Source organism: Aythya fuligula, chromosome 2 (assembly GCF_009819795.1).
Source record: "Aythya fuligula isolate bAytFul2 chromosome 2, bAytFul2.pri, whole genome shotgun sequence".
In the NCBI taxonomy this organism is placed as follows: domain Eukaryota; kingdom Metazoa; phylum Chordata; class Aves; order Anseriformes; family Anatidae; genus Aythya; species Aythya fuligula.
Genome location: NC_045560.1, coordinates 3,562,736 through 3,590,583, shown reverse-complemented (window position 1 = coordinate 3,590,583; position 27,848 = coordinate 3,562,736). Strand labels below are relative to the sequence as shown.

At 44.8% G+C, this 27,848-nt stretch overlaps 1 protein-coding gene across 4 annotated transcripts; it reads right to left on the bottom strand.

Moving 5' to 3' along the window:
• Positions 1-1,133: 1,133 nt before the first annotated feature.
• On the bottom strand, positions 1,134-24,733 carry SEC22C (SEC22 homolog C, vesicle trafficking protein). Of its 4 annotated transcripts, none has more exons than XM_032181781.1 (8): positions 24,714-24,733; positions 14,485-14,579; positions 13,722-13,931; positions 11,336-11,499; positions 9,319-9,501; positions 4,322-4,440; positions 3,643-3,708; positions 1,134-1,900 (listed from the first exon to the last, which is right to left on the bottom strand). In XM_032181781.1, the coding sequence occupies exons 3-8, from the start codon at positions 13,901-13,903 to the stop codon at positions 1,700-1,702; spliced, it is 915 nt and encodes a 304-aa protein (XP_032037672.1). In that variant the 5' UTR covers positions 13,904-13,931; positions 14,485-14,579; positions 24,714-24,733; the 3' UTR covers positions 1,134-1,699. The 4 variants fall into 4 exon arrangements, with proteins under 4 accessions (XP_032037672.1, XP_032037670.1, XP_032037671.1 ...); XM_032181779.1 differs by lacking the exon at positions 24,714-24,733 and adding an exon at positions 18,836-18,892; XM_032181780.1 differs by lacking the exon at positions 24,714-24,733 and adding an exon at positions 18,736-18,794.
• Between the last annotated feature and the right edge of the window lie 3,115 nt (positions 24,734-27,848).

Sequence of the window (27,848 nt, the reverse complement as noted above, 5' to 3'; positions counted from 1 at the left end):
TGTTTTCGTAACTGGCTGGCTAAAACATTCCTCCATCACTTCTACTAAGCTATTCCTCACGGTTTAAAGGACCTCATTACATAATTGTTACAGTAAATGGGGTAAGCATGAGTTGGAAGAGAAATGCCTCTATTTTATTACTGGAAAAAGCTCTGGAACCAAGTCTCTGGATGCCCTAGAAACTGTCCAGGCTATAACAGGCTGCAGGTTGCAGTTAGATGCATCCCAGAAGTGCTTCCAAGGCCACACATTTTTGGTCTAGCAGTCCACTGATACTTGCTATGTTTGCATCTTGAGATTTCAGGAAATCATAACAAAATTATTTTCTTGCATCTCGGTAAGTATTTCTGCAAACTCAGAAAGACAACTCTGCATCATGTTAACCTCCTTGCAACCACTAGAGGTAGAGACTACACGAGAGAAAAATAAGTCTTTGGTGAGAGACTGTTGGTGAAGGAAATGAGGTCATCAGAAAAAAAATAAAAAAATAAAGAAATCTAGGACCATACTGGGACAATAACACACCTACAGCTCCCTACATCATCTCAGTTTGAGTCTTTACAATCCTTCGGGGACAGCTGCATCAAAATGATATGCATTTTTTAAACACAAGCAGCCTAAAGTATTCGTATACGTGCTACAATGCCCATATGCACCTCGGTATATCACTTACAGGAATACCCAGTGCAGCAGAGGTTAAGAAATTCAGCTCCTAAGTACTATATTCAAAAGTGCACGCTCATAAATTCTTCTTAGGGTAAGAACTCAACACCGTTAGCTAAAGGTGTTTTATATAATAAAGAGAACCTGCTCTTGCTCTCCATTACTGGAGATGGCTTTCCACTCACCAGCTATTCGTTTTTCTAAAGGTGAAGGTGTCGGTGGCCTGCCGTAAGTAGGCTTGGAAGATTTATTATCTGTACAGACCAAGCAAACACGGAACCACCCTTACAGTAAGGGTGACCTTAACTGGGGAAATAAAGGCCGCCTGAGCTGAAAGGGCACTAATATCCCCTTGGTTTATTTTATGCTGCCCCAAGCATATTTGTAATTAACCAACAAGCATGTACTTTAAAATGCGCTGTATAGCCAGGAAATATTTAAAACCTGTATGTTTTTTTTTTTTTTTTTTTAAAGAAGCCACAGCCTTCTCTTTTCATTGAAAACCCAGAAAAAATATCCTGAACCTCACCCTAACATTTTTTTCCCATTAATAACGGACCCGTCTAACTATGGCAAACTACTCCTTTACTTACACTTACCAAGAATCTACAGACAGAAGTGTTACCCACCACTTTATCTTCTCCTTATAATACAATTTTAGGATTTTCTGAAGCATTTCCATGCCAAGACATCGACCTGCTAAACTGTTACAGAGCCAGTATGACAAATGGCAGAATGCTGTCTAGGTGGTAGCAGTCAAGGAGTAAGAGCCGGTTTTAAAGTGAACCTCCATCGCTGACGACACCTAACAAAATCTACCATGCACAATCACCACATGCCATGTTGAATACAGTTAAATTCTTCACTGTGTGTTTGACATTGCTACATGGATCCCACTTCGTTTCAGGTTGCTTTGAGACATCCTCCTCGCAATAACCCCTGTCACAAGGCTTTAAAAAAATACTCCAAGCTATTTTTGCCCCTTTTAATACAAAAAATGAGCCGTAAAAAGAGAATAGCAAACCCACAGTCTTTTTCATACTCCACAGTCAGGCTGTTTCTCCATGAGTTGCCTTGTCAGTATCTGGTAGGAAGACAGAGATGCCACTCCTATGTGAAAGGCTATTTGCCAGACGTTCCGCAATCCATACAAGTAAACGTTGCATGAACAGACCAAGAAAAAGAGTATAAATGTCTTCACTTTCCTCGTCGAGCTGTAGAATAGGTACAAGTAACACTACAAAAGGACAAGAGAGAGATCATTAGCATTAAAGTATGTATATGGAAGACCAGAGTTATACATACACATATATATAGGCAAGCTGGGGACTGCTGGCACATCCACACCTCTCAGACATGCCAGCCATTGCCATGACCACTAAGAATCTCAAAGCTTTCCTCCTGCTCCCATCCTGAAAGGTTCTCCAGGAACAGCAGCCTCTCAGTCCAGCACCTACTGGCTAAGTGTAGGCAGCAAAAGAAGCCTGTCAGCACACTCTGCATCCCTTCTGCCCACGCCAGCCTGGACTAAAAGCCAGCTTTCAAACCCACCTGTGATTCTTGCAAGGCAAAGGCTCAGAGGCAGGAAACAAGCAAACTCCAAACTGTTGCTGCTGGATTTGCTCTAGGGGTAAGTAAAGGACTACATTCTCTAGACTTGACTTGGCAGCAAGAGCATCATTTCTGCCAACACAGGGCTCAAAAGTGTTTTGGGGCTTTTTGTATTTTTATACTCGAAACCAGCTGGAACCCACTTGCTAAGCAAGTGTGAAGAGCAACAAGCCTTGCAGGAGAGAACTAAAAACTTCACAAATTGCTGGCAGAAGAGCTACTTTTTCTAAGTCAGGCAGTAACAGATCAGGCTTTCTCACTTAAGGTCACAGCTTCCAACTGTGCCGATGACACAAGTAGATACCATAAAGTAGAAAGCACTTCACATTTGAGCTCAATTTATGCACGAGCATTTTGTGAAGATGACTGCTACAGATCAAAAGGATAAGGAAGAACACTTTTTTTTTTTTTTTTAAAGCTTCTTTAGCTTCAGGTGCTAACTGGAATAAAGCAGGACAGAGCCTTTCTGTGTGATGACTGACTCGCATCCAGTTTTCAGATCCCGATTATTATCTCCATTTTAAAGCTCTGCCACTAGCACAGGTGTAAAAAGGCTGAAAGACACTCAATTGTCTATTACGATATGACAAATAGCATCATTACCAGTTTTAAATATCACAGATGAACAGAAGCCTTCAGATAGCTATCCCCAAATTTGGTTGGCCAAAGGCAACAGCACTAAAAACACATTGTATTATGTTATGCTCTGTCAATTAGCATCCTAACTATAGCAGCTTCCTGTGACAACAGGCTAAAAATGGAAGATTTTGCAAACAGCAGATTTCCCTGAAACCTAAAGGTTGTGGATCACTGCATTAGGCATTTAAGAAACCTTTCAGGAAGAACCTGTTTGGAGCATATATCATTTTCCTCATTCAGACTCTTCTGCATAAGGAGGTAAGAGAAAATAATCCATTGGGGAAAAAAAAGAAAATCTAAGGAAGTTGGGAACTGTATTTGTCCCAAGACTTAAAAATAACTTTTCATGTAAATTAGAAGACTTTCAGTGGTGGTGTTATTCTATATGTGCTTTGTCTTTTACAGTGGTTATGCTACAAAAGCTCATCACTAGGTCAGAAAGACAACATGTCAATCACTTTGGGAAGAGAGGCATCTTTGGGCTAGCACTTCTTTATCACACTCAGCTCCATTTAGCATGCCACAGCATGGAAACACTGAAAAGCCTAAAACTTCAATTTGACAAGGCTAAGTTGTGCCCTTAATTATATTTGTGCCACTTCACTGGAGCACCTTTGTGGAATTGACTAGATAGGATGCTAAAAAACAAGTTGTTCCTCTGCTTAGCTGAAAATGGGTTTGTATTGTAATTCATAATGTCAAAACTCAGAAAGCGTTAAGTTAACGTACCTGAAAAACACAGGCTAGAAAAGGTAGAAAAAAGGCTATCACATTTCCAATTACTTCATGGTCCTCCTGTTTGGATAAAACAACAAACAAGGAATTAAATAAACTACACTTTTTTTAGTAAGTACTACTTGATATTTTGGAATACTGTATATCATCAAGTACCCCTCATCATAATTTCTGTTAATTGACTGGAACAGTATCGAACAGCAGCAAGATCACTACCATTCAACAAGATACCAAGAACTGAGGCTTATGTAACAATAAATAACTAAATAATGATTATTATAAACAGATAAATAAAACTGTGAGACCCTGCAAGAAACTTTTTTTCCTCTTTTCAAAGTTGTTTACAGTTACATATTTAACAAAAATTACATAGAAGCATCTAGAACAAAATACAAGACAAATAATAATAATATATCCAGCCAGCCTAGCAAGATTACAACATTTCTCCAAATTCCAGTGTCACCAGAAAAAAAGTAGAATGCAACATGCTTGAATAGACAACAAAACACTCGCTCTAGAAGGTAAGCAATCAGAACTGTACGGTTCCTGGACAAACAAAAGTTTTTATGAGATGCGTGGTCTGCTATGAAGCAGAAAAGCCACCCCTCATCTGGTTACTGCAATAACTCTCTTCCTTCATCTCATTTTCAGGTTTCAACCCAACCAGGATTACCTGAAATGAATGCTCTGCTAGGTGAACTCCTCGAATGAGATTCAAAGCCCCACACATGATGTTCAGAACAAGGGACAGGATCCCCAGGGGAGTCACACGTTGCATTCTGTAAGTAGGGACTTAAAAAAGAGAGAGAGAATGAAAAGAGAGCCATTAGTAAAAGTTAGCACTACAACTTCAAACATTTCAACATAAAGCAACTCAGATCAGCTTATCTGGATTTTCCAAACCTTTCGTGCTTGTTCCGGAGAAGACCAATTATGAATAGAACCACATTTGTTGTTGCATTACACTGCTCAATTTTTTTGACATCTAAAAAAATATACAACAGCTCTGGAGCACTTTTTAAACAGGTTAAGTAATAGAATTTGTTCTTGAACTATTTAGCATTGATTTCTTCTTTTGTGCTGCATATAGGTATTTTTCAACTCTTTATTACAGCAGATTAACAGAACTGACCATTCTTCATGGGTCAGGAGAAAAATCACAGGCTTTAAGCACTCAAAGGGACAGTAAAAACCTTAGATTTCTGGCACATGTAACAGCAAGAGACCAATTTGTTTCCCCCTCAACTGGTAACCACACACTTCTCCCCACAGACAATTTGAGGGTTTAATCCAGCACAGGGAAATCCAGTTTCTCCTGCATCATTTCCATACCACACTTGGTGCCCTAATTAAGCCGTTACCACAACGTAATATAAAACTGTACCAAGACCAAGGATTTAGATGCCTTGCTGCAGGAATAGTTACTGGGGCAGTTCTCAGGATGACACAAACTGTCGGAGCCAGTCTTCAAGGCAGACTGACAAATCACAATCAAAACTGGGGCCTACGGATTGGATTCTGAAATTTTGGGCCTTTGAGACACATTTTACAGCCCGCTACAGTTTCTTTCATCCCCTTTCTGCCCACATCTCACAGGTAGGGAACTACCTGTCTCACCTCCTCTGCTACTAGCATTTGTTTGAACACCCAAACACGATTTCCTCAGGACAACCTAATTGATACGTACCTAGCTAAGGCCAAAGCAATTATTATTGATTTGTATTTAAGTTTGCAATTTGCCACTTCTAATTAAGGGTTTGGTTGTCCAAAAGCTCGCCTATTTTTCAACCTAGCTAGTGCAACAATAGATACAACACCTTTATCCTCACCTACATTTATTTCTTGCCATATTCTATCAGTGGCTCACCACCAATAGAGCTCTTTCAGCATAACAATAATAATGGCAATTTGCACCTCAGGCATCAAATCCAGGTCCTCTCCTGCACCAACAGAAGATACAGGACAGAACGGATGAGCCCTCAAGAAGCTCCCCCAGTCTCACGATGTTCTGTCCCCTGACCAGCTGTAGAAAGCTCCTGACGAGGAGATAAACTATGCAAAACAGAGATCAACTCTGGCTTTGCTTCAGAGCTAGGTGAAATACCCGTATCTACTTGAGCATTGCACTACTACTGCACAGTTCAAAAAGGAAAACACTTGTGTCTCCTCCTTTAAGAGGGATTTTGATAGATGAATGTGAAAAAGCTTGGTGCCAAATTAATGTAGGGATATAAATCCTCTTTTATAAATGTCTTTGTAATTAATTTCTCTGGCACGCACTCATACCTCCGTAATTTCATCCCGAAAGCTGCTGCAAAGGGAACTGTATTAATCTCATTTGCAATATGTCACATTATTTAGTATTACTGTGTATTATTGTCATGCACATTTTCACTTAAATAAATGGTGCAAGAAACCCGATCATTTAAAGGCAATTTTGCTTTTCTGCTATACAGGGAAATTTTAAATCCAAGCAACACGCTGAACAGAAGCTGTACCAACATGTTTGTTTTTATACTGACAGCAGCATTCAGTTTCCTATTATTTTTGATAAATTAAATAGCGTTGCAGCTATGTATTTCTCTCTCATGGAAATTTCCTGATAAAGACTACCGTTTCTTCTTCCTGAATTGCTAAGATTTGCTTCAGAGGCAGGCTGTGTCTCTCAGACAGAGAGAAATCACCCAGTACAAGTGTCGTTCACTGCACAGGATCTTGCAAACTACACGCATCAAGAGTTTCCAGAGCCCAGTGAAGAACAAGGGGGAATATATTGCTTCTGCAGGCTGAAGACAAGAGCATGAAATATTATTTAAAAGTGACATTTTTGTCCACTAGGATAAAAAGAATTGCTTTCACAGACGCAGGGGAGATTACAGTATCTAGTTGCTCAGGGCTCACAGTCTGTGAAAACTGATCTCTAAATTGTTTGCTGGGGAGTTTTGTTTCTGCTGGATCTTCCTGAGGTTTAATCCACGAACTGCAAATTGCACAGAGCAAGAGAAATGGGTACTGCTAGAACAAGATTATTACAATTCTGTGTGCAGATTCAATCATGTTTTCATAAAAACACTTTAATACTAGAATTGTTTATTACACGAAATAAGAGAACAAGAGACCATAAGCTCTGTTAGCCCAGAACAGCAGTTTTGCACACGCACACACTCACAATTAAATGCTAGCTGGGATTCAAACTGATCTGACTGTTCAGTAGAAAAGTCAGGCACTTCAGAGTACAAGAACTGTACAGAGGTATTCTGGGCACCGTGGATTATCCAGCACCCAGAAAAATGCATCTGCAGGTTTCAACAGGTGTAGAACAATTCTGTGAAAACACACTCGAACAATGAAGACGAGGAAATTTGTAAGAGATTTTCTGAGCAGAAGCCTCTGGCTATTTAACTGGCTGACATCAGTGCCAGTGCCATACTCCATTCTGTCTCTTCAAGGGTTTGACAATGACTCACTTACACAAAGCTCCAGATAAAGACAGCACCTGGAGTGAAAAGATGAAATCAGATTCAAGCACTTTAAAAATAAAATGCGAGCAACTGAAAAACAGAGATGTAAGAAGAGGTTATCAAATCTTCAAAAAACATCTTGAAAAGGACTCTGAAGTACTCCCCGTGTGCCTCCAAAAGACTAAGAACATTCATCAAGGGGAGCACAATGCTGCATAATTTAATAGCCTGCTTACTAGACAAATAGTACAAGTTGTTCTTCCATTTCTTATAGCCAGTTCTGAGGAGAAAAGTCTCCCTCTACGCAGAAAGCTACTTCCATTTCACTTTTCTTTTATATACACAGCCCACTGCCTTCCAAAGCTTTACCAGCTAGCCTAGATTGGGGCACAAGGTTAAGCTTTTGCAACAAAAGCTGAGGCTGTGGAGATGTTGAGCAAGGATACGGTGTTAGTGTCTTTCTAGGAAGAACTGGGCTGGATTTCGTTAACAAATGGAGTAATAAAAGGAAGAGAGAATGAAAAAATGAAAAAATGTCTTGTTTCTATATATACACTTGACAATGACAAAACTGCCCTGACTTTTCAGACTCCTTTCATACTAAAAAGAAGAGGAGCCAGGGGATGTGCTCACACAGCTGAACAGACAGGAGCGGGTTACATCCACATGAGGAGACTGATGTTTTGATCAGTCCAGGATTTCTCGTCCGTACAGAATGCAGACGTGATTAAGTTCTGCTCTCCTGGAACCACTTCAACATATGCTCAGTAAGACTCCTGTATTGCAGAGCTGCAATATAAATAACAGTAATAAGGCAACAGACACTATGCACACGGCTAAACTTAGAGCAGCTAAGTGGGATTCAGCAGCTCGGTGGTGATGAGAGGAGAGAGGAACAAACCAGGCAAGCTGACTCCAGCTGATGGAAACAGATGACCATAAACACAGCCCTTAAAACAAAGATGGAACAATTTGTTTGAGTATTTGGGTTAGAACAGAGAGAAAAAAAGAAGCCAGAAACACAAGCCAGATGGAAAATAAAAGAAAGTAATTAGGAAGATGGGGAAAACTGAAAACATATTTCTGATCTGTAGACACAGACTAGCTAGCAAATGTTCACTGGCACTGAAAATGTTCACACTAGTGCAAAGAATTTCTAAGCCCTGCCACACCATGAAAATATTTAACCTCCAAGCACGGTTTGGAGGCACACTTTCAAGTCTGACTTGTAAATCAAATGTTTTCTATTTTTAATTCTTCCTGGTCACTGATCCTTTTCATTTTACCTTAAAATACCTTTGTCAAATTAGATTCCAGCTCATCCATCAGAAACATTAAGACCAAGCAAGTAGAATTTAATTTTGTTAATGCTTCATAAGCCAAGAGCAACGAAAGAAGAAGAAATACAAGCTCATGGTACCCCAGAAGCTGCATTTAAACTGCAATGCTAATAGGATTAAAATCATTTAATTTTGCAAAGGAAGTAGGCAGGACTTTGACTACGCAACTGAAACACAAACAAAACACCAACTTCAGAGAAAATTAGGTAGAGGGTAGCACTTTTAAAAGGAAGAAAAATATCAGCTTTTGCTACAGAAAGTTCCTCTGCCAAGCCTCTACACATTGTTTGTGCAGACACATCTTCCAAAAAATTTGGTCAAACGCACTGAATTTTAAAGAACAGGGTAAAAGCAGAAAGTGCAGGTGGGAGAACAACCCAAGGTGGGTAGTATGAGAGTTCTGCCCTCAGCTCAAACACGTTCTTCTGATCTTTTCTTTCCTCAGGGCTGAAGTAACTCAACGAGTCTGTAATTACGTATCTTCTATCTGAGTCTGCAACAGCCGGTGAAATACTGGAGCTGCTTCTGCCAAATCAAATTTAACAATCAGCGACTTTAAAAGCAGGATACTTTCACATGCAAAATGCCAAGCCCGGTTATAACTGATTGCCCATGTGGAGCAGCTTACCTAAAATTGGGGGGGAAAAACGCACTACCCTGAATACTTAACGCATACCTGCTACAATCCAAAGCCCACACGCTCTTCAATGTGGCAGAAAGGCAGCCTTTTCTCCCAGGTTTTGTATACATTATCCCTATTTCTCAGTGTAGAAGGAACAACTGCTGCTACACACTTTCATATATGCTTCGCTGTCCTTTGCGGTTAGGTTTAGGAAGTCTGCTGTCACCTGTGCAGAGTAGCAACTTACCAACCTCCACATGAACTTCTGCGTGCCCACCGTTAGCCAGCCCGTTCATCAGCTCCGCATCCTCCAGCTTCAGCTCAACTGGGGGCTGGAACTTCATCTCCTCCTCAACCTTCTCCCAGTTCACCTTCGCTCGAGAGCCACTCGTACAGTTGAAATGCCATTTTACTTTCTGAATGACGTTATCTGAAACGTTATAAAAACACACTTCTATTAGCTCTGCAGAATTTAAGGTCCTTATTCCTCAAATCACTACATTCTTTGCTTTTTGGATTTTTTTTAATTACTTCTCTCATTTCTTTTCTTATTAGTTTCAAGTATAAAGGTCTACTGTGGGTTAACAAATGAAGGACCTTCCCTAGGTATTTTATATCACACCTAATCCCTTCAGGATGCTCTAAATAACCCACCTCAACATCCTGCCTGCAGAGGACTGAAGATGTAACACATTTTCAACTACCCACGAACTAGCATGAGGCCTGAATCAAGTAAATCCACTTCATGTTTTAATAATGCCAAGGATTAGGGATTTTTTGGCACACAGAAAAACTAATTCAACCCATATTCAAGTTATGAAACAGTTCTGAGTGGCAGAGGCAATTGCAGTGACTACACCAAACTCCGAGCCACAGATTTAGGTACAGATCAACCTGATCTGCCTCTCACACTTTACATTTAAAACCATTCATAAGCGAGTCTCTTTTCACAAATGTGGCTGCAGGTTTGACAGGAGTTACCACAGCACCGAGACAAAACTGAGAATGTGTCTGAGGAAGAACTGCCCACACACCCAGAGCTGAAGGACCAAGCCGAGGATACTGCTGCTTCCTATTTAACTGTGCAAAGACATGGGCAAATTTCACATGCTTTGGCAAATAAAATTCTCTAACATTAATTTTGCTAAGACATCCTATAATTAAGATCCAGATCCTTAAAGTATTGCTATGCTAGAAGACTTGCACAGATTGAGCACAGCTCTACTGCATATGATACATATGGAATAGCTTAAGCGTGAGTTTAGAGACCACACAGGACCTGGATGTCGTGCTGGAATACCTGGAGCCATGAGCATTCATTAAAGTAAAATATAGGATTTTTCACTAAGTCAGCTTGCTATAATGATCTGTAACTACCAGGCAAAAGGTCAAGATCTTACGTATCAAGTGCATCTTCAATCCCAACACAAGAAAATCATGCAGCTTTAGTTAGACTCAGGAACAAAATATGGTACGACATTAAAAATGAGAAAAATGTGTTATCTTTAAAAAGAAGCATTATGGAATTAAAAGAGGCTCAAAATTCTTAATCGAGTTAAAAAAGGAATAATTTGGATCTCAGCATAAAATTACACCTGGAATGTACCCAGAAAACAAACATAAGATGGCTGCATAATGCACTTTCCTTGGGGATTTCTCAATCTTTTAAGCGCAGGCTTAACGATATTACAGAGATCTGGGTAGAAATGTGCTAACCTACTCCAGTATCTTATCCTTTCCCAAAATAGAGTTTCTCACTGCAAGGGAATCGTGTTTTTCAAAAGGTGTGAGGTTCAGCAGAGCATCTGCTGCTTAGCAGAAAAAAACAACATTTATATCAGGTTAAAAAAGAAACACTAGGCATGATTATGAAGTACTATATGAATCTAAATCATGCCAGAAGTAAATCTGTCCCTAATAATCTATTTTGTTTCTCTTTTTCCTTGTACCCATCTGTCTCCACCTGTCAATTTTTTTTTTTAATTAAGTTATAAAGTGTTTGAGATGTGGATTTCTTTTTCTTCTGTGCTTGTTTATTAACCACCACAGCGTTTTGCTCATCTGTTACAGGGGCTCTCAGGAACCAGAGGAACAATAATCTAATAGTTTAATGCAGTTACAAGACTCCCTCCTCCTCCTACACAAGCATGCAAAGGCACACACACACACGGGCATTTTTATGATCAGGCTTTGGCCAGGAGACATTGCTTAACAAAAAAGAAGTATCAGACAAGATATTCTTATTAGAAAACAAAGCTACAAACCAAATTCCAGAAAAGCATACGGTCTGGAAGCTAAACTGATGCTCGTTGTATCATAGGAAGCAGCAAATTCCCACTGAAGCTCTTCCAGGAAGCAAAACGCCATGATGGTTGAGTAATTGCTGGAACAGATCGCCATGCAGGCAATATCCCCAGAAGAAAGGAAACTGAAATATACGTAAAAAAAGAAAAAAAGTAGTATCAACATACAAAGGTAGGAGGGTCATGCTGAAGGTGAGAAGTAAACTGTGCTTTCTATCGAAACAAAATGTACAGACTGCACTGACTGGAAGAGCAGACTAAAAAAAAATGTGTAGGTCCTGCAGCCCCTGCCAATCCATCACCCACTGCAACTCCTTCGGCAGGCCTGAGCATACTGAAGAACAAAACACCAATATTTTTGAAATTGCAACATCAGTAAAACCGAGGGCATTACTTTCCCAGACCGGCCTTAAATCAGGCTAATAACAAAAGAGGGGGCCAGAAAACAGCAGAGGGAAGGAGGTACACAAAGCACAGTGGCGTTCCACGAACAGGAACAAGCAAGCTTTTCACAGGAAGCAGGCAGAGGTACTCCTTGTGCCCCTCGAACACCACGACGTTGTACTAACAGCAAGAGGTATGGGTCATCTTGCACAAAACCAAGGACACTTTTGCTGCCACATCATCTATAGCAAAGTAAGAGGATTTTGCATCAGAGGCACCATAATAAAAATTCTCATCCTAAAGGGTCCCTCTAACACAAAAGCCATATTTATACAGAGGTTTCTACCCACAGATGCGCCAAAACCTACTAAGAAACTTAACGGGGAAAGAATGAGGAAATCTTTTCTTACAGGCTAGTAATTTGTTAGCAGTATTTCAGCATAAAGACTGCATTTTGGAGCTGAACAGTTACACTTTCTGTATTATCTCTCTTCTGCTGTTTCACCTTGCTTCTCCCAAGCAGCAGGTGGTAAGAGAAGAGGAAATGGCCTTAAGTTGCACCAGGGGAGGTTTAGGTTGGATATTAGGAAAAGCTTCTTCACTGAAAGGGTTGTGAGGCATCAGAACAGGCTGCTCAGGGAAGTGGTTGAGTCACCATCCCTGGAGGTGTTCAAAAGACGTGCAGATGTAGAGCTTAGGGACAGGGTTTAGTGGTGGACTTGTCAGTGCTATGTTAACAGTTGGACCAGATGATCTTGGAGGGCTTTTCCAACCTAAATGATTCTGTGCTTCTATGGTTCTGTTCTATTCTATTTCATCCCTCTCACAGAGAAATATTTGTGGTTTCTATTTTATCACAGTTTCTATTTATTCATTAAACTGTGTACTTGGGATTTATGGCTCTGATGAGCTCTGTGACTGCCTAATTAGTCTGCGTGTGTTCCCTAAACTCCCTTTGTCCCCAGCTCGAGCTAAGAATCAACACCATGCCTGAGTAAAACTACTTTTCCCCATTTGCCAACTATTTATAGTCTTTTTGCCACGTATCTGTTTGCACTCTTCTCATTTCAGAGCCAGACACGTAACTACTTTTGTAGAGACTAAAGAAGATTAAAAGCAGCAGAACATATTACTGTCAGAGGGCGTAAGTTCAATGTGAAGGAGAAGGAATTAAAATGCTAATCTCTGCTTTCCCCAAGTCATTCGGTGCAAGTTTATAGATCTTATTCCTCCAATCACTCTCCCCAAAAATGGATGTGGTGACCCTGAGCTAGAACTGTAAGTTCTCTTACATTTGCTAATCAGGTATGGAGTCACAAGGTAAAACACAGTTTTATAACTACACAGGACTGAATAGGAAATAAAATGCTCCTCTCTGAAAAGAACCTTAATTTCTTATAGTAAAGACTAGCAGATTCTTTTCCAAAAAATAAAAGCAGAAATTTATCATCTTTCCACAGGTACAGGCCACTGTCAAGAAGGAATCAGTTCTGTGCTGACCAGAATAAGAACTGTAGGAGCCAGGGGGTTTCATATCACCTGCTGAGAGCAAGCATCAGGAAGATCTGATTGTCACTGAAGAAAGGTGTCTGGGCTCAGTTTTAGACAGAACTATTGAATTCCGAGGCACTCGGGCTCAGAAGATACTTGGAGAAGTTCCACCTCCTCCAATTGCCACTACTAACAAGTATTGCCCATTGAGCTGAATGCATTTAGTACAAAAAATAACAACAACTGAAATGAGCAATTCTTAACAGATGCTTACCTAAACTGAGACAGGGCTGTGTGGCTCTGGTACTGACTAAAAAGTTGCAAAATACGGCTAGGGGTTTACAAATCTATGATAGGATTTCCTGTGGGAGTTAGGCACTGGAGAAGACACCTAATCCTTGACGTACAGATCCTCAGAACAACCATCTAAAGAATCCAAGTCAGAAAGCAACCGACAGAAGCAGTGACTTACTGGATGCTAAGGTCACGTCCTTTCGCTGTGCCTCGACTTGGGTACCGGGCCAGAATCGAGGACAACGCCTTTAATCTTTTCCTGCATTCCAGAAAGTCCTGGTTGAAATGAAAATCTGTGGAGGCTGAGAGGGGAAGCCCGTCCCTCACCCGCACCACGCAGGCAAAGAAGATCATGGACATTCTCCGCTGGAGTACTCATGAGGACAACCTGAAAACGAAACGTGGCTTTAGGTTAACAATCCACCTCGGTTATTTACCAGCCAATACACAAGCCTGAAACATCTCAAAGTTGGAGTTTATTCACCACTGCTGCTGACCAACACCTTGTGTACAACCTCTGCCACTGGAAGACAGACAAACCAGCCCCAAAGATCAGAGCTGAATCCCTCTGCTGCCTCTCTCAGACAAAAAGGTGAGGCCGGGGATCTGCCAGAAAGCTACCTGTCTGAAAACTTCCACTATTTTTCCTTCTTCTGCTTTACCTCAGTACCAGAAATGCTGAGTAAACTTCTTACGAGTATTTATGGAAAGCAGCTCACTCCCACGGACACTCTGCAGCCTCGGTAAGTCTCCAGTTGCATTAGCCTTGCAGATCAGGCCTGATTTTCCAGCGTAACACAGAAATAGATTTTAAAAAATGGCTATAGCCCATCAGGCTCTTTTTACAGAAGCAATTATGGCTAAATATAGAATAAACGTTGCTCTCTTACTCTTTGGCAGGTCACCATCTCCCACAAAAAGTTATTATTACTGGGATTTACCTGGTACATTCACATCACACAAGAGATCTGTCCTTCGGACACACCACAAGGAGTCAGCACAAGATGTTAGAGGACTAACACAGCTCACGTTGTCTCTGGAAGATAAACCATAACGAGCAGTTTAGATAACTCACTAATGACCCTTATCTGTACCAATACGTAAAACCTGCCTGCAGTGGGTGAACCTAACCGAAGGAGTATTTTGCCCCAAGGAAAACAAACAACTCATTTCCTTAACCCAGACATCAGTTGCTAGAGGCACTCAGATCACCTCCTCTGAAATGATATGCAAAGTATTTCTGCTGCCCTAATCACCGCCTTTAAAGCGCTGTAAACCAACAGCTCCAACTCAGCAGACAGGCAGTGATTACCACAAACTCTAAAGGAAAAAAAAAAAAAAACACAAACATTTAATCTGCTTCAGGCAAACAACATAAATGAAGCATTAGACAAAACAAACCACTGTGAAGTCTAACTTTTGATATACGGTTGCTGTAAGCAGCCCTGTATCAAGAATCACTGCCAACGCTCCAAGATGGTTTAAAACGTGTCTCACTGTCAAGTGCTTTTGCTATCTAAGAAGGTAAGAGAGCAAAGTCCCCTCCAGTTCAGCCCTTCATCATCTCCCTCACCCAGAGAGCTTGTCGGATGTCTCACAGGAGCTGAGTTCTCACCACGAGCTGCAAAAGAGGGTGTCAGTTCTGCTCCACAGGCATCACTTCCACATAACTTGCAAAAAACTAGCAATTTCAGACCAGAACCCCTTTGTCAAAGGTGGCTGGCATTTGCCAGCATGGTAAAGGAACTAACACTTGTCCAGGGAACAGACAGAAAGCATAACAAGTCACTTCCTTAAAAAGCAAATTTAAACTAATTATCTATTTATCTATCTATCTATCAAATGTTCTCATTTACCTTTCAGAAAGGCCCAGAAAACAACCAGGAAAATTGAAACAAATTTAGAAAACAAAGACATTTGCTCTAATATATCTACCCTACAAAATGACTCAACTCACTGTGCCACTAACAAAGGTTTAAGATAAAAAATGCACATATACACCCCTCACTACAGACATCACCACCTGCAGTTAGCTGCATGGAAAGGCACACAACTCCCCAGGGTGTACAAAACTTCATGCTTCAGGGCTAAAGGCTCTCATCAAGCATCAGCACACCCCTCCGAGAGGTTCTGTACTCTCCTGGGAGAGAGCAGGGTATCAGTCCCCACCAGGAGACTTCCAAACCAAAAGCCAGACTGAGTCAGTGCCCCTTACTAGGAGAGCAGAGCCCTAAACATCCTGCCATGGCTGTGTTTATCCCAAAAGGCTGTGTTTATTTCTGGCTTTAAATCCGTGCATTTTTACCTTTGATGTCTAAGGAATAAGGCTCACACAGTCAAGCTGTAGGTGCACATGGGACATGTATCTTCCGTGCCTTTTGGTTTGGTGAAAATAGGTGAATGCACAAAACAGAAGGGCCACAAACATCCCCGAGAGATTATAAGGTGATGCAGTGACTCAAACCTTCAGATGTCTGAGAGCAGGGGTGAGCACAACCCCAGGGGAAATCACCTGGGGACACGTTCACCTATCTGCTTCTCACAGAGCTCTGTTTGCACAGTGACCTCCCTGCTCCCCAACAAAGCAAAAAGGGAGTAGGGCGGTTGCTGTGCAAACATTAAGAAAAAAAAAAAAAAAAGAGGTTTTCAGCAATTCAGGGGGTTATTTGAAGTGTAGCATAGATGTAGCTGAGAGAGGTGAGAGCCATAGGAGAAGGCAAAACCTACAAATAAATTAATGCAGCTGCTTCACCTGTCTTCTCCTCACCAACAGCTGCCACTCAGGCTCACCCAACTCTCCTCTCCAATTCCCCCAGCACACCTGCTCTGGCACAGCACCACAACCACCTTTATTTGTTTTTCACCACAGCCTCATTACTCGCACACCAGAGGTGTTCTGTGCCCACGGCAACAAGTTACTAACACACCTCAAATATTTAACTACTTGCAAGCAGTTTTGCCACGCCACCTGTAAGGGAATGCACAGAATCGTGGCATCAGCTGGGCTGGAAAAGACCTCCAAGATCTCTAAGATCGCCAAGTCCCATCATTAAACCCATCCCAATTGCTTGCCCACCCTCTCCGTGAAGAAAATGCTGTTACAACTTACCAGACCGAGCATAACCAGGGAAATCTGATCCTGCTCTTGAAGCCTGACCTGCCCTTTCCTCCTCTGGCCTCTCTGTCTGCGTGTGACTCGCTGCCTAAAGTATCTGCAACGGCCTTTACGTGGCAGGCCTTTGAACTCAGGTCCCGAACTCTGACAACGTCCTCAGGTCTTTTGATTAATTACACATCAAAACTTCCGGTACTCCAATTAGTAAGCCCCTGCCTCAACTTCTGTGCTGGCAAGCAAGGCTCTGAGAGCAAATGCAAACCCCTAAGTAGGTGAGGGAGGGGATTACGTTTAAAATGCTGTTCTTCAAGAAATGATTTTTATCCAACCATCAAAAGCAGTTTCCTTTTAAGAATGGCACAGCACTAGCAGGGAACACCTCGCTACCAGCTCCTCTCTCGAGGAATTTGTTCCCTCTCCCTGGTCAGAATTTCCCCTTTCTCTAAGGGCAGCACAGAGGTCAGGTTCAAACCTAACACCGTGCAACTGTTTTGTCAAGGTCTGATCTTACTGCAGAAAGCTTTAGTGGGTGTTACCATAACCCAAGAGGCTCCTGAAGCAGTCTGAGAAGTTGTTTTTGTACACAATGGCTCGATACGTGGTAGCAACCTACTGCACCAAACATCCCTTTCCTCAGCTGGATCAGAGTCAGAGGGAGCTAGAAGTGGGATGACAGAACGTGAAAGAGACTCAAATTCCCTCAGTCAAACATGAAACATGGAAAAGAGCTGCAGCTCCATGTTGATTTGAGCCTCACCTAACAGGAAAAGGAATTTAGAAATGGTTTAAAAGGGGGATGAAAGCCAGTTACTACTAATTTTCAGGATCACAAGGTGGATTTTCTCCTTTTCTCACATTTATAGAGGCAAAACTGAAATCCAGTCAAATTTCTCATATTTTAAGACTGCAGTAAGTATATCTCTGTGCCCCTTCTGTCCCTCACCGCTCACACCAGTGCTGTCCAGCTTCCTGAAAGCACAGACCTGCACTGCAACAAGCACCATGCTCAGACTAAATCTCTCCAGATTGAGCAGTGAACAAAAAAATCACCTGAAAGCACAGTATCGTAACTTTTAAAATGTCATTTGTGGACATTAAGAGCCTTCAGGCCACTAAGAAGCCCCCAGGTTCTGTAGTCATCACCAAAGGGAAGTTCAGAGCCTTCCAGCACCAACAGCCTGCTCAGACACAGGGCTATCAATATCACAAACACCACGTGTCACACGGAGCTCAAAGCCCAACGTTCAGCTCCCCCTGCCCCAGCAGGGCCACCCCGAGCTGGCCCCCAGCCCCACATCCACCTCTGGGAGCTGGGCCCAGCGCTCCAGGTGTGACCCCACTGGTGCAGGAAGGACAGAAAGGGTCCCCTCCTTGTCCTGCTGGGGACACCCTGACTCATGCAGCCCAGGACACCGTTGGCCTTCCTTGCAGCGAGCACATTTGGTGCCCACCAGGAACGTACACACCCACCCCTCAACAACCTGAGGTCTCCTAAAAAACAGTCTCTGTACTTCCAGCAGCTCACGAGCCTTCAGACTCCTTCCCACCCCACTCCATTCACCACATTATGTACGTCCAGCTCAACTTCTCCTCATTAGGGGTCCCCAGAGCCCCCCAGGCATCCCTCTTCACACCCTTCCAACACCCCAGACACCTGAATGCCACCCCACAAGGGCCCTCCCATACTGACAAGTCCCACACACCCCCCCTCAATCACCCCCACACCCCCAAACCTCACCACACCCCACAACCTCTCCAACCCACCTCCAGGCATCCCCAGCCCACCTCAAGCCTTCCTCAGCGCCCCAAGCTCCCTCCCCTCACACCCCTCCACAACCCCAAACCTCACTTCCCTCCCAAGCAAGCCCCAAAACCCCATATCTCCCTCACCTCCCCCTCTACCCTCCCAAAACCCCCCCAAAACCTCACTTTCCCCCCACAGCCCCCTCCAGGCCCCCTGCTCACCCCCAAACCCCCTCAGGGCTCCCTCAGCCCCCCCAAACCCCACACCCACAGCACAGCCCCCCCCATACACCCTCCCTCTCACCCCCTCACGCTTCCCAACCCCCGCGGGCACCCTCAAAACCCCTCCCCGGGGCTCGGCAGGGGATGAAGATGAAGAAGAGGAGGAGGAGGAGGAGGAGGAAGAGGAGCAGGGCCCCGGGGCCGCCGCTCACCTCACCCCGGCCGCCCCGCTCCCTTCCGCCCACAGAGACGGCGGCCAGAGCGGCCGCGGCGCGGGGCACGACGGGAGCGTGGAGGCCGCCGGGCGCCGCGCGGGAGGGGGGAGCGCGGGAGGACCGGGGCTGAGCAGGCTGTGGGGGGTAGACTTGGCGGCCCTGCAGTGCCCCGCCTCAGTGTGGGGAGAGATGTGAGGGGAAAGTGATGATAAAAAAGCACGTTGGTTGCATAGCGAGGAGTGAGAAATGAGGCTAAGCGCACCTTTATAGAATCATCGAGTCGCAGAATCATTAGGGTTGGAAAAGCCCTCCCAAGATCGTCAGGTCCAACATCCCTACCACCAATGTCACCACCAAGCCATGTCCCCAAGCACCACGTCCAACCTCTCCTTGAACACCCCGAGGGATGGGGACGCCACCACCTCCCTGGGCAACCCGTCCCAGTGCCTGACTGCTCTTTCTGAGCAGAAATGTCTCCTCATTTCCCACCTGAACCTCCCCTGGTGCAACTTGAGGCCATTCCCTCTTGACCTAGAACTTAGTCAACTTTATGGAAATTGACTGTTTTATTATTATTATTATTATTATTATTATTTTCATTTTTAGTTCAGCAAAACAATGCTACACACAATGTCTATGCTGGCCATTGGGTGTTGTCCCTAGATCACCGACCAGCAGCTCAGGTACCCAGCTCACTTGCTGTGGTGGCTTCCACCCAGCTGGGCAGCTGAACCCTACCACATCTGCTCTCACTCCCCCTCCTCAACAGAATCAAGAAATAAAATATGACGAAAATGGTTCATGGGTTGAGATAAGGTCAGGGAGTTCCCTCACAAGTTACAGTCATGGGCAAAGCACTCAGCATAGGGAGATTAATGTAATTTATTGCCTATTGCTAACAGGCTAAAGCAGTGAGCACTAAAGGCAAACCAAAAACACCTTCCCCCATCCACCCTCTTCTACCCAAGCAGCGCAGGGGAACAGGGAATGGAGGTCAGTCCCTGACGCTTTGTCTCTGATGCTCTTTCGTGGTCACTCTCTACCCCTGCTCCATGTGGGACCCATGGGCTGCAGGGGAACAGCCTGCTCCACCAGGGGCCTCTCCACAGGCCATAGGGGAACTCGTGCTGCGTGCCTGGAGCACCTCCTGCCCTCCTGCTGCACTCACCTTGGGGGCTGCATGGCTGCTTCTCTCCCATTTCTTACCCCTCCCTCCAGGCTGCTGTAGCACAGCAGGTTTTCCCCTTAACTCTGCTCTCCCAGAGGCCCAACCAGCATCACTCACGGCTCGGCTCTGGCCAGCAGCAGGTCCCTTTTGGAGCCATCTGGAGCTGGCTCTGGTCTGACATGGGACAGCTGCTGGGCTCTGCTCTCAGAGGCCACCCCTGCACTACCGAGACCTTGCCACATAAGGCCAAAGCACTTGGACACCAAGTCAAAAACGAAGCAGTGTTACCAGACCCTTCTGGAAGGTGCTGGCGAAAGTAAAATGTAAGCCCTCTAGCTTAGTTCTTGCACTGGTGCTTCAAGAGGAAGCCTGCACTACAGTACGTCCTAGGTGACAAATGGATTTTCTTTTTCAATTAGCAGCCACTGCAGAAGATGAAGTGGGAACATTGCATAGCAAAGTAGATTGCCTCCTTCCTTCTGGTGGTGCCGTGTAATTAAAAAAGTCCAGAAGCATCAGGAGTGATCCCCATTCCTTGTTGTGGGCACTGTGGCAGTTACTAAGCACAAACTGTATCTTCTCATGGGACATTCATCTCAACAATAGCAGGATAAAAACAGTGTAAAGAAACCTAAGTTATTGAGCGTGACAGCTCTGAATTCACAGATCTTTACATGGGGACATTATCTGAGTACAATCAAGTTGTTGCTATTTCTGAGTAACAGCAGCATTGCTTAGCACCATGAGCACTGAATAACCATTAAAGTTCTTCTGTTCTTCTAACGTCTTCCAGTCATCAAAGCATGTCATCATGCTGGTGCAGATCTTGCTTGTTTCACAGTCTGATTCCATCCCCGCTGAGTTTTGCTGCTTTGGATTCTTTCTGCTGGTGAAAATAAAATGACCTGCTTTAGGGGAAAATTATGTATTTGAGATGGGAGGGGTGGGGGGAGAGCAGTAATTCAGTTTAATTCCAAACCCATCTTTCCTTTCATCTATGCAGGGTGTTGTTTGCCTGCTTCCTATAGTGCAGTGTATTTTGATCTCATTTTGATTTCATTCATGCTACCTTTAAAGGCAACATCTCTCTGTTTACCAGCACCACTAAAATAAAGCAGTTGTACTGCTTGGTAGATATTTCTCTCTCTGTTTTAGATCTCTGTTAGGAAGCTGGTCACCTTCTGTGGTGGTTTTACTCAGCTGGGCAGCTGAGCTCCACCGCAGCTGCTCTCTCACTCCCCCTTCTCAAATGGAAAGGGGGAGAAAATATGATGAAAAGGGCTCAAGGGTTAAGACCAAGGGTGAAGAGTGAAGATAAGAACAGGGAGATCACTCAACAATTATTGTCACGGGCAAACCAGACTCAACTTAAGGAGATTAATGTAGTTTATTACATATTAATGATAAGCTAGAGCAATGAGAAACTAAAAGTGAAAACATATTCCCCTATCTACCCTCTTCTCCCTCCTCTTCCCGAGTAGTGCAGGGAAATGGGGCATGGAGGCTGCAGTCAGTCCCTGATGCTTTGTCTCTGCTGCTCCGTCATGGTCAGTCTCTGCCCCTGCTCCATGTGGGACCCATTGGCTGCAGGGGGACAGCCTGCTCCACCGGGGGCCTCTCCACAGGCCACAGGGGAACTGCTGCTGGGTGCCTGGAGCACCTTCTGCCCTCCTGCTGCACTCACCTTGGGGGCTGCAGGGCTGCTTCTCTCATATTTCTCACCCCACTCTCCCAGCTGCTGTTGTGCAGCAGTTTTTTTTTTCCCCTTTCTTAAATCTGCTCTCACAGTGGCACAAACAGCATCACTTGTTTGGCTGTGGGTCCCTTTGGAGCCAGCTGAAACTGGCCCTTACCTGACATGGGGCAGCTGCTGGACTCTTCTCACAGAGGCCACCCCTGCAGCCCCCCACTACCAAAACCTTGCCATGTAAACCCAACACACCTTCCCATGTGCACGTCCATAATGTAAAAGGTAACACCAAATACTCATCTGTTGCTGCGTCTGCACTTTCTGGGCATGTTAGAGGGTGCTGTGCTGTGGCACATCAATCCTCCCCCTGTGACTGGCAGAACCGTGTGTACCACCGCTGTCAGGCTCTGTTAGCAGCAGCTGCTTTTATTAGTAGGCAGAGGGAAGCCAGTTTGAGATCTTAGGGTGTCACAAGCTGTTTCCTTCACAAGTTCTTTTGAGGAGCTGGCTAAAGTCTGGCAGAGTGGGGATTTGCTAGCCCAAGACAGGCATCCTTTGAAAGCAGTAGAGACTCCAGCCTTCGCTTCCCTCTTTTACTCTTCCAGCTTTTTAATATTCAAGATAACTTCTGTGGCCAGAAGTCTGAGCAGGGCTGTTACTCAAGCTGTGACTGGATTTCTGCTGGCCCAGGAGGGATAAGCGGACAGAAGTTGTGTCAGATGGTTAGCACTGCACAGCGGAGATTAAGATCGATCATGCTCATCTTGACTTAGAGACAAAAAGCTTCCTGCTACCCATTGCTCATAAATCTGTGGGAAAAAAAAAAAAAAAAAAAAACACAAATAAAAAATACAAGATTTCTGTCCTTTACAAAGACTGGAGGGTTGATCTTTGAATATTCATTGTATGTTCAGAAGTGAACTCCTTATGTTATCATAGCTTAGCAGCATCCCAATGAATGACTGCCAGTGCTTTGCAGGGCTCCACCCTGCTGGCTACACAGAGCTGGAGCACAAGAGTGGCCAAGAATATTGGTGAACATCCCTCCAGGCAGTGCTTTGCAACTTCTTGTAGGCAGAGCTGCTGCCGTTCTGTCCCACTACCTGCTGTCAGAAAAAAAAAACAAAGTGAAAGAAAAAATACTGAAATGCTGCAGCTCTGTCGGTAAGGCTGCAGCGACCACCACATGCTCCATATCTTTCCCGTTGCTCCACCAGCCTGCCTCCAGTCCCCCCACATTGTCCCTCTTTGCAATGGGCAGTGGACCTGAGATAAGGCTGAAGGCTGAATCCAAACAATTTTGAGGTAAAAATGTTTCCAGCATTTGCCCACTGGTGCTGAAGAGGAAAGAAACAAAAAGCTGATTTTTCTTTGGCCACAGCTCCGACTGGAAGAAGTGAGAACAATGAAACACAGAACAAAGACGCTGAACTTCCAAAGAAAACAATGTTACGTGCAGACAGGCTTGAACCAGATAAGCTGAGATGATCTGTATCCTCGTATGAGGAGCTTTGCCAGGGAAAGGAGGCCAGTCTTTGCTTCTATTTTCAAGCAGCACATCGTCATGTCAAAGACAAAAGCACAGACTGAGTATTTGGGGAAAAAATGATCATCCATTACTGAGTAGTGGAGTGTTTGAGGAATCATCCTGTGTTAACCAGCACATTGACAATGCACGAAACCCTGCTGCTGAAGAGCTGTTTCACCTCCTGGCTGTGAGGTGGTGATAGCAACGGCTAGCAAAAGCAAACCAGACAGAAAACTACTTGCCGCTACTCAGACTATTCAATTTTTCCACTTCAAGCATGAAGTAACTTAAAGATGTTCCAGTAAAAAAAAAAAAAAGAAAAAAAAACACTGTGCAGCCTGAAAACAGAGCAGCTCCTAGTTTGCCGTGCAGCCAGGCCACTTTCCTGATACTGAATTTGAGCTGATGGAAGACTGAACACCGATAACACTTATCACACTGATGATGAGGGATGAATTTATTTGAAGGTTTCCCTCCACAAAGGGATACGGGCTGGGGTTAGCATACATTAGACCATGGCACATTCAGGGTCAGGCAGGCTGGGCCAGTTGATTACCCAAAATCATGCATAGTCCCTGAGTCCCCAGGGGGCTGTGGAAATGCCAGCCCACAAGAGAGGTGCCGTGCTGTGGAAATATCTTGCTCTTGTTTCTCTGAATGAGTTTGTACACTTTCATCTCTTGCACTAAATGCACATTAACTTCTTATAGCTGTGGCACGGTGGTTAGAAGGAGGCAGGGTACTCGTCCACTCGTTTCCCCTCCGCATTCAGAAAAGCCCGTTTTTTTGACTGACCTTATGTTTGAATTTTCATGCCAGCCACAAAACAAAGGGCTGCTTTATGAGATCACTTGCCTACAGGACTGTGTAGGATTTAATGATCCCAGCTATGGCTGGGGAACAACAGAGCACTTTTCAAAGTGCAAAGTACTGAAACTTTGACTAAGGTTAAAATTCCAGTAGAAATAAACACACTGACACGCAAAGACCTTGACATATTTCTGGGCGAATACAAATTGGCATCTGGCAGTGATGTTAAAAACAAAATAGACACAATAACCTGTTAGAGTTCAAATGTCTTCACCAATACTTCCTGGCTGAGCGAGAACACTGGACACAGATCCTGTTTTCAGATGGCCACGGCACTGGTTCCAAGATAAACATGTGTGAATTATCCAACTGATAGTACACGGTTCTGCTTAAAAAGGACACCCCAAGCTGAAAGAGAAGGCTATTACAGTCTTTATGTCTTCCACAGACACTGATTTATGGTATGTGGATACATCTTGTGGGGGTAAACAGTGGAGCTCAGCAACTATTGCATATCTTAGCTATGCAAAGAGTCAGTCTGAACTATCTGCAAAATAGGAAAGCGTGTGTAAGATTAAAACCTGAATGTGCTCAATTTTAAGCATATCCAGTCATCACAGCTTCACTGAAAATATGTTTTAGATTAATAATTTTCCTGAAAGGAGTTTTTCTGTCTTACCTGAGACCTTGGATGATGCTGCTCCTCTGCTAACGGCTGACGAGGCAAGGTAGCTCAGGACCCTGGTGTGCAGCCAGTGTTTCTTCTGTAGCTGCCACATTGCCCTCCCACGCTCTCAGCAGGGTGGCAGGCTGTCAAGAGAAACACCATTCAACGTTTTGCATCGCACAAGCAAATAAATACGCAGTCAAGCCCTGAGCTACACTGCGATGCTCACAGCATCACAGGGCCACCCCGAGCTGGTGCCCAGCCCCACGTCACCTTTGGGAGACTTCCCCAGGTCGAGCAGCTCAGGGTCTCTCGGCCTCTTCTCCCCACAGAGGGGCTCCAGGCCCTGCAGCACCCTCCTGGCCCTTCACCAGCCTCTCCCCAGGGTGTCCAGGTCCCTCCTGTCCTCGGGAGCCCAGAGCTGGGCCTAATGCTCCAGGTGAGGTCCTAATGGTGCTGAGAGGAGAGGAAGGGTCGCCTCCTCGTCCTGCTGGGGACACCGTGACTAATTCAGCCCAGGACACCTCTTTGTGGCACGGGCACATTGTTCATTTCATTCTTTCCCAAAATACTCACGAAGGAGGAACATAAGAAGCAAAGTCGTGAACTTCCATTTCCTAGGAATTTGGGAAGTAGACTTTTTCACTTCTAGCACTGCTCGTTTATCATTGTAACAGGAGGTGAAACCTTGCATTTGCTCCACGTCCTTGTGGACGACCATGGTGTAACTTGTAACGCCAATCCTCAATCCTGTATTTGATGTATTTTGATGTTTGTCTTACAGTGCTCACTGAACTGAACGCAACTCATCACATGCATCTAAGAAATGTAACATTGGTTTGTATAAACATTATTGGGAGTAGCATGAAGAACCACCTCTTCTGTCTCTGCATCTACGTGGCAATATATAAATACACACTGACTTTCTTGCATGTTTTTTTAAACACTGTGGATTGTTTCTGATGCCCTCATGACTTACACACAGATTGTTTCCACCGCTCCTCCATAGCCTACAGCAACGACTTCCCTAACAAATCATTTTTATTCCTTCAAGAATAATTATCGCTGGATGGATTTATCCTGGAGCTCTAGCCTCATCTCGTTTTTCTATTGCTTGTAGCAAAGTGTTCCCAGCGACATGCAGTGAACTTTGAAAGACTTTAATTTAGTGATCACGCAGTCATTATACTTTAAACCTATGGATTAAAATTGAATGGCTCGTGGAAAAATATCGAATGGGTGTAAGACAGCTTGGAGTCTTGCCAAAGAAATTGCAACCTGTGAGTCCTGATTGCGTGGCTCACTGCTCATTTTGTTACTCAGAAATGTGAGAGCCATCAGATAGGAGCAGCTCTGTCCATCCAGGGGAACACCCTGACTTCACCAGCACCCAGCGGTGGCACTGCGGGGCCAGGCACAAGCTGCACAGGAGTGTCCCACCACCCGCTTTTCTCCGAGCAATCCCATATACTCCGTGCTCCTCTTTCTCTCCTCTCATTCCCCAGCTAATTCTCAAAGGATAGAGGCAGCAGCTTGACCTCAAAGCAGTTCACTGCAGCTTTTAACTTTCTGCCCAACTCCCACATGACGTAGGAGCGACACAACCAGCCCGAAGCATTCCTGCACCCTGCTGTTTGCGGGTTTGGTGGGGAAAGCTGTGAGCGGGATCAGACAACAGAGCACAAAAAAAGAGGCCGTGCACTTCCCTTTAAAGATGTCATCTCTTTAAAACCTCCATCAGCTTCCCACTCCAGCTCAGAGCAGAGCCCCACGGGCACATCGGTGCAACCAAAGAAGCGGTGCAGGAGGCCGATGCGAATGCTTTGAGCCAATACCACCGAATGCTTTGAGGCTTCACATTGCATTCATCCGTCAGCCAAGCAGCAACTTGGAATATTTTTATCAGCGGGAAGCCCTGCGGACTCTGACTTTTAAAAGCCCGAGCAGCACAAGCAATAAGCCAGCTGTGTTTTCTGCTAAATGTGGCCCCGTCACCAGGCTTTCATCCCGCACTTGACTTGCAGTCCACGTGAAGTGGGGGCTAAAGGACACGATGCCTCTGCAAAGGGAATTAATAATTATGTGCTTATCTGTACCGGCAAAGAATCACACAGCTTTAATCCTAATTTAAATGAGCAAACTGGGAATAAACCTTAATATTTCTGCCGTTACCCTGGCCTCCCATCTTCCTTGTTCCCTCTGGAGGAAGAAGCACGAGTGGGAGGCTCGGCAAGGCAGAGAAGGACACAGCCAGAGCTTTCAGGCCAAGTGCTGGAGGGTTTGTGGCTGAAGGCACCAGACAGGACTCCTCGTAGCTACTTCTCCCAGGCAAGCTGTTTGTGCAGCAGTCTGCTCCAAATTTCCAGCCGTCCCACATCAGGGCTGACCCTGGGCACAGGAGGGGCAGGTTGCAGAGCCTGTTGGTGCGCTCAGGGCTGTGACAGCCACCTCCCTTCCCGTGTCGCAGCTCGTCCCCATGCCTCGCAAATGTTTGGCTTGGCACCTGTTGTGAAATGCTCAGGTCCTAGCTGAGCGTGCATCCCATCCCCCAGCACACCAGAGTCTTTCTGAGGTGGTCAAGGGCCACAATTCGGGGGGCAGCTCTGCAAGATGCTCGCAGAAGAACCTTCCTGGCCTGGGGTTGAACCAGTGGGCACCCATACGGGCAGCGTGGAGGCAGTGTTTCCACGTGTGTCAGAGAAGCAAGGCCAAGACCTGCCTCTGTAGGCTGGCTGGAGCCCCCTACGGGGTTTGGAGACAAGTTAGGAGCCTCCTAATGAAGTCTTGGTCCCACAGCCCCCAAGCAAGGAGAGCAGAGAAGCTCTGAGAGCAACCAAGAGTCCAGCAGACTCTTGTCCATGACATCCAGGCCAGGCCACGAAGCCAAGTCAGGCCGGGATCGGCAAGGTGGGAGGCAGGGCACAGGCAAACCTCAAGCTGAGCATGAGCTTGAGTTCCTGAAATATGGGGAAGAAACCCCAAATGGGTCTTCCCACAGGAATTCCTCACACACGCTTCGCAGCAGGCTGACCCAAGGCTGCATGGCTTCAGCACAGGCAGCAACAGTCCCTTTGTGAGGGGAAGGGAGGAGGTTGTAGGGCCTAATGGTGTGTGAAACACCCCGATGAAAGCTTTCTCTGGTTCTTC

Coding starts and splice junctions, on each gene's coding strand:
- SEC22C (XM_032181781.1), bottom strand. CDS start 13,903: ATGTCCATGATCTTCTTTGCCTGCGTGGTGCGGGTGAGGGACGGGCTT. Junction 9,502..11,335: donor GTATGCTTTTCTGGAATTTG/GTTTGTAGCTTT, acceptor ATAACGTTTCAG/ATAACGTCATTCAGAAAGTA. Junction 4,441..9,318: donor AGAAGTTCATGTGGAGGTTG/GTAAGTTGCTAC, acceptor CTCTTTTTTAAG/TCCCTACTTACAGAATGCAA.